At 43.5% G+C, this 7,388-nt stretch overlaps 1 protein-coding gene across 1 annotated transcript; it reads right to left on the minus strand.

The window, feature by feature from the left end:
• Positions 1-777: 777 nt before the first annotated feature.
• Positions 778-7,348, minus strand: SLC25A6 (solute carrier family 25 member 6). Its single transcript, XM_081197138.1, has 4 exons — positions 7,126-7,348; positions 3,994-4,480; positions 2,680-2,820; positions 778-1,396 (listed from the first exon to the last, which is right to left on the minus strand). Exons 1-4 carry the CDS (start codon positions 7,234-7,236, stop codon positions 1,239-1,241), a joined length of 897 nt encoding a protein of 298 aa, XP_081053264.1. The 5' UTR covers positions 7,237-7,348; the 3' UTR covers positions 778-1,238.
• Between the last annotated feature and the right edge of the window lie 40 nt (positions 7,349-7,388).

Genomic DNA, 7,388 nt, shown 5'->3' on the forward strand with positions numbered 1-7,388 from the left:
AAAATATTACTGTGTTGCAGGGGGTTAGAATAGATGACTCTTGAGGTCTCTTCCAACTCCACAATTCTATGATTTATCTAATGTTTTTCAAAGCAGAGAATCTTGAATTTGGGCTATTAAAATGCTCTTCTTGTACTATGCATACACAAAGGAAACACTGAATATACCTTATCTATTTATGAATGAACTATATTGCTCTGAAGTGCTGCTTCATTCACTTTGTTAATTTGACAGCTGATGTCATCAGTACAACCACCAGCTGTACAAATCCAAATTATTTCAAATCCACCTACCTGCTTTCCAATGTGGTTTTATACTGTGCTTCCCACCACTTCTTTTTTGGGGCCCAATTGTCATACTATTGCACAATGAATTATGTACATAAGCATTGCCAAGCCATTTTTTAAAAATTATTTTGCAGGTTCTAGCGTTACCATATTCAAAACAGGTTCCTTGGATTCTAAATCAAACTATTTTGCCCATTTGTCATAAAGATGTAGTCAAACCTCTGGAAGTCTCAGAAAATAGATCTCATTTAATTTAAAAGTGGAAGTTCAATCATTAATGTCCAGTGTTCAAATGTGCTATTTGCAGTGCCAAGCCAAGTCAAATTCAAATGTTACCCACCCCTCAGCTAGGCCCACTCCTCTACAAAATCCTGCTGCACCAATTTAATTTTTCATCAGTGTTCCCTCCCCTATCTGAAGCTGGTAGAAGTACCATACTGCATAGCAGGCATGACCCTGAACATCAAGTTATAACAGTAAATTCAATACATCAGAGTTAATTTTGTTTATTTCACAGAATGCCTCAATTCTGAGAACACAAATGCTAGATGTTCAGCTGTGCAAACAGTACATAGTGCTTAAGTACAAGTGGAAAAACATGATTTGTTAAATGAATACTTCTCAAAACATGATTTTATGGTCCTCTAAGATAGGACTTGAAACTTCAGGCTGCTCTTCAGTGAAGTTCAGCTGCCTTGGACCCAGAACTGCTAGCACTACGATTATCACCAAAAACAAACTCAGTAAGCTGAGTTGTCTGTTTCAATGCCGGAATAATGGTATCTCAAAGTGTTATCAGTTCACTGAAGGCAGTTTCTAGCCCTACTTAAACACAATCTGGCCCCGATAAATAAGACTCCACACAGGAATTTTTCAAAGATCAATGGTCCATAATGGCAAGTTATTCTACATGATCTGTCAATTTAACTTACAATTCTAGTAAGGGTATTTTTAGATGACTTTCTTGAACTCATCATACAACACAAGCACAAAAGCACCACCCATGCCTCGAAGAACATTAGACCATGCACCCTTGAAGAAAGCCTTTCCACCTTCATCTTTTGCAATCTTCTTCCAACAGTCAATTGTTCCAGAGTACATGATGTCAGCTGTAGGATAAATAAGTTCATTATTTGAAGCATTTATTCTGTGAACCACCCCGAGATCTTTTGATGAAGGGCAGTATATAAATTTAATAAATAAAAAGTTTCAAGGACAGCAGGACTATCATGTTAATTTCTGTCCAGAGAAATGTAAAAGCAGTACTGAGCTAACACACTGTAGAACCTATGCACAGAAAGTTGTTCTTCAAATATTACTCTGAAACTAGATAATATACTGCTTTTATTGGGGGTGGGTGTAGGGTAGAAGAAGGATCCCAGTTGTTACTACTAAGCCGATTTTACAATGCTTATATGAGGGCAGTCTCGTCCGGTGACCCCAGAAGAACTAAATTACAATGAGTATTAACAGGAGTTAAATATTAACTACTTATGTAGAATCAATGCGAAGTCTATATATATGGTGTCTGAAGCTTAGTAGAACAGAAACAAATTCGAGACACAGCGCCAGATTCACCTAACCTAATGTGCTAGTGGAAGCCAGAGCAATCACTTCCACTAGCGCAATGGGGCGTTTCCCCTCTCTCTTCCCCCTGCACCTTTCCCAAATCAGCTCTAGGGGGTTGGGAGAACACCCAGAACAGCACAATCAAGAGTGTGGTATTGCATTCCACCCAGCATAAAAGTGCTCACATCTGCCACCAAAAATAATTAAAAGCCACATAGCCCATAGGTAAAGGTACCCCTGCCCTTCGGGCCAGTCTTGCCAGACTCTAGGGTTGTGCGCTCATCTCACTCTATAGGCCGGGAGCCAGCACTGTCCGCAGACACTTCCGGGTCACGTGGCCAGCGTGATAAGCTGCATCTGGCGAGCCAGCGCAGCACACGGAACACCGTCTACCTTCCCGCTGGTAAGCGGTCCCTATTTATCTACTTGCACCCGGGGGTGCTTTCAAACTGCTAGCTTCGCAGGCGCTGGGACCGAACGACGGGAGCGCACCCCACCGCGGGGATTCGAACCGCCGACCATGCGATCGGCAAGTCCTAGGTGCTGAGGTTTTACCCACAGCACCACCCGCGTCCCCCTTAATAGCCCATAAACATTACTTATTACCCTGTTAAAGATGGAGAGTTCTGACCTTCTTGCAGCAACCCAGTGATTTCAATGTGGGAAATGCAGAAGAGATCTAGCACTCTGCTCTCTCCTCTGTTAGCCTGCTCACTAGGTTTGCATTCAATTTCAAGCAAACATCTGCATGAAGTTCCTTGCAGCACAGGACTATCAGGCTGATGCTTAATGTAAAATTGGCTTATTTTTATGTGCTGCTTACCTGCTTTACGTCCAGACTGCATCATCATTCGACGTCGCACTGTATCAAATGGATAGGAAACCACACCAGCTACTGCAGTCACTGATTGTGCAATCATCCAGCTTATAAAAATGTGAGTGTTTCTAGGATCTGGGAGCATACCTATAATGAAAAAACAAAACTTCTGCATCATTTTGAAAATTGAAGAAAGGATCTGTTTACCATTACGCAACATTTGAATACGTATTTTGGGGCACTTTATGGTGTATCATGAAATAATGCTCAACTGTTGAATTTTGCCTTCCTGGTTAATATAGAAGATCATATTACAGGCAACTCTGTTTACCTCTGTTTTATCATTCAGCCATTAACACACAACTAATGGAGCCTTTTCTCAATATCTAGTTACTAGAGAAGGTGTATAATCCCTTGTGACTAACACTGCAGCTAGTATGTATGGTCAAATCTGAAGTACTAGTCTACTTGCGTCCTAATGGACAGTAACCTCTTTTACTCAGGGAGTGAATCCATATAGGGGAATTCACTGACTGCTAGTTATGACCTACATTTTAATGTTTTGCTATTTTTCAACGACACCTCTGATCAGGCAACCTCAGTTCTTTTAGTAAAGTCTTGTTTTGTTTTTAAAATATGCTCCTCCCTGTCATCTCTTTGGTAGACAGTGAGATATGCGCTACTAGAAAGATACTCCATTCAGGTGTCAACACCTTATTTAATTAACAAAAATCCAGAACATCTAAATACAGAATCGCCACTAAAATCCATCTCAATAATATGAGCTTTGGGATTACAGCAGTTAAATTTAAGCTTTAGTCCTCTGCCCTAAATGAACAGCCTTGGGTAACTTACATACTTGGTTACAGTTAAAATTATAGGAACAGTTAATGTAACCACTTTAGCTTTTACAACTTTCCCTTTAGTATAAGTAAAATTTCATTTGATCTTTTTCCTCCTAGTCTCTTTCATAACCCTCTTCAACCGTGACTGCCCAGGGTTCCACTCCCTGCACTCCAAGAGAGGTTTCCATCATCGAGTACAGAACCAAATAGTGACACACAACCTAATGCCTATTTAAAGATAGTTCATTTTGTCAAACTGATTCACATGGAGTTTTCGTCCCTAGATAATCTGTGTGGCTTTGTAAACCAACACTTTCTGTGGTTTAGCTCCCTCCCCCCGCCTCTATGTGGATAGTATAGCAAATGAGTCTATCAGTTTTACTTGTGCTACTAGGCACATCTCAATAGTTACATGGTGCTATTCAAAAACACAAGGCCTGTTGCTTGTCAGTATCAGCCTGACCATCACATTTACCTTTTGCTGTGTCATAGATCCCAAAGTAGGCAGCTCTATAGATGATTATTCCCTGGACAGAGACATTGAACCCTTGATATAAGCCCCGCAGACCATCAGACCTGAAGATTTTGACTAGGCAGTCCCCCAGGCCTTTGAATTCTCTTTCAGCGCCAGCTTTTCCAACATCAGCAGCCAGTCGGGTTCTTGCAAAATCCAAAGGATAGACAAAGCAGAGGGAGGTTGCTCCAGCTGCACCACCAGAGGCCAGGTTACCAGCAAAATATCTCCAGAACTGTGTGTGCTTGTCTACTCCGCCTAAGAATACTTGCTTATACTTATCCTTGAAGGCAAAGTTGAGCGCCTGAGTTGGGAAATATCTGATGACATTGGCAAAATTCCCACGCCAAAAGGACAGCATTCCTTGCTCTTTAGGAATGCGGACAACACAATCAATGATTCCTTTGTACTGCTTATCAGCAGCAATCTGTTGACTTGCATGTTGTACCTGCAAGAAAAAGATGTTCACAGTTACTCTAAATGAGAAATTGTATGGTTCCAAATAAGCTTTATTCTTTCAGGTTCAGTCTGAAGTATACATTTCAAATATCTGAAGTCACAATGGGAGCTAGAGAAAATGGGATAGAATAATTTAATCCAATTAAGTCATTAAAGGAACAGAATTGACTTTCTACTCAAACTATACTTTAGTATAGTGACATTAGTACACCATTCCTATTGAAATCAAGTAGGCACCTACAATTCTGGCTATGTTGTCATTGCTGAAAATATTTGTTTCAACAAGTGTTTCCAGAGAATTAATTTAATTCAGTGTTGGTTATTAGTTCTCTAATCATTTTAATTTCCCCTCATATTTTCTATGAATTGGCAGTTTAGAAATGCTCTTATTAGCTCACTATGTAGTTAATCTTCCTATGAGTCTTGTTAAAGCCACAAGTAGACTGTGAAAATATCAGCTTACTGTAAAAATTTAACTAATGAGCAGGGATATAGCTATTGCAACTTAATTTCTAAAGGAAGTTAAACCAGTAGTACAGCCATTCCTCATTGCTAACTGTGGGATTTTCATTTAAATAAATATGTTTATATTTCTAAACTAAGTGCCCTTTTGCTTCCATGTAGAAACACTCATAAAACTGACAGCTTTGGTTACCATTCTGTACATCAGTGGTAGAGAATCTTTTTGCAATTTATCTAAGTAAATGATAAAGTAAGTAATGATGAAAAAAATGAGATAAATTAGAAACAAAATATTATGTTTATTAAAAGTCTTGAAAACAAATTACAAACTTTCGAAATTGGTAACATAATAAACTTAAAGGTACAATAAGACGTGAAACAAGATAACAAATTGCTGAACTGGTTAGAATAATGAAAGCAATGTTGAGAGGATGTGAGGAGGTCTAAAAGAAAGTGAATTTGATGATATTTAACTTTTGTCTTCTTTTTTCTATTTTTCTTCATATATATATATATAAAAAAATGTTTCTTGTATGTTGCTATGTAAATTAATCTGTTAACCTATGGAAAGAAACGCAATAAAAAATTTTATTAAAAAAAAAAAAAAGAGAATCTTTTTGGTCTGGTAAGCCAGATCCTTAACTCTCCCACTCATGGGTCAATTTTGTGTGGTTCAACCCCATTGTCAATCACCTAACATCATAATGGTTCCCATGTGTCTCTGAGTATCAGCTGGCTGTTGAGTTCTTAGGAATCTCTGTATAATGTAGGAATTCCAGGCACTGCTAACTGGCAGGGCCTACAAAGCCCTGTTTGGCAAAGCCCCACCTTTAACTTCCCCACACCTGACATCAGATGCACAGCAGGTAGGTATAGCTTGCCCCAAAACAGCTTTGTGGGCCAAATGGGGACTTGTGGCAGGTTCTCCATCCCTGCTGTATGCAGTTACCTCAGAGTAAAGACCCAAGGAACTCAGTGGGGTCGGCTTTTTAAAACAAATGTGCATAGGATTGTACTGTTCATCACAGGTTCTGAAGCTACCAAAGAACATTCTCTTCCGCCTTGTCCTTTCGTGATTTTTGCCCATACTTGTAGCGTAGGCTGTAGATGCAGGACACACCTTATACCAAGTCAGTGGCAGTGTGGCGTAGCAGTTAAAGTGTCAGACAAGGACCTGGAAGACCAGACTTCAACTCCTCACTCTGCTAGGAAGTTGACTGGGTGACCTTGGGGCCAGATACTGTCTCTCAGCCTAACGTACCTCACAGGGTTGTTTCTGGACATTAAATGAGGATGAGGAAAGACATGTAAGCGAGAAAGGAGAAAGTGATGTCCTTTGGATGTACATGGCGGAACTAGTCTAGAAAAGGCCGCGCTCTATGTGTCTCTGTGAAACGCGAGGCCTGCTCTGCCTGCCCGCATAGGGAGTCTCACAGCCCGCCCCGCCTCAGTCACGCATCCGCCCGGCTGCGGCCCGATGGGAGGGGCTTGGGCTTGGGCTTAGGCCCCACTGCAGCACAGGCGGCGGTGACCTCGCGCGCTCCGCAGGGGTCACCCGCCCAAGCCTCGCGAGACGAGAGCAAGGGCGGGACCCGGAGGCCGGTCGCATCCAATCGGCGCGGACGCCCTACGCCGCGGTCGCACCAATCAACGACACGTTGCCGCAAAAGAAGATGGCGGCGGCAGCTTCCTTCGACCTCTCATTGCGTTCCCGCCCTCTACATCTTAAGTACACCGCTACACAAAGAGGGGGGCATAGGAAATGAAGCGGGCGCGCCCCCCCCCAGCGCATGAGGAGAGAACCCTTTCATCTGCGTGTTGGTTGGGGCGGGGGAAGAGGAGGGGAACAGCGCCGCGCGCATTCAAACTGCCGCCAACGAACTTTCTACAGCGGAACCGGCCTAACGGCAGCCATGCGCGCGCGCGCGCACACACAGAGAGACTCACACGGGGCGGGCGCCTCTCGTCCTTGCCGCAGGCGTCGTCACGAGCGGCCTTTCGAGGGCATAAGTAGTTCCTCACAAGCATACACAGATGAATGCGTATTAAAAAACAAAATAAAGCAGCGCAGTGGGGGGTCTGGGCCGCGCACCCCAAACGCCTCATTCCTAGCCCTGCCCCCTCTTTCGGCCCCCCTCCCACAAATAAAAGCGCCCCGCGAGGAGGCCTGACCTGAAGCAGCAGCTTGACCCGCTCGATGGGCGCCACGGCCGTCTTGCTGATGGCTGCCGCCACGCCGCCTGCCAGGAAGTCCTTGGCGAAGGAGAGGGCCTGGTCTGCCATGGCGGTGGTGGTGGTGCTTGGTAGCGGCGAGTGTGCGGGGAAAGGGGCTGCGAGGCGAGAGACCACAGGCGCTGTCGCAACTCAGGCCGCCGAAAAGGGAAGGGCCAGCCCGGCTCGTGAGCTAAATGGCCGGCTCAGGAGGCTCCGCCCGC

This window comes from Podarcis bocagei (genome assembly GCF_964188305.1).
Source record: "Podarcis bocagei genome assembly, chromosome: 6".
Classification (NCBI taxonomy): Eukaryota; Metazoa; Chordata; class Lepidosauria; order Squamata; family Lacertidae; genus Podarcis; species Podarcis bocagei.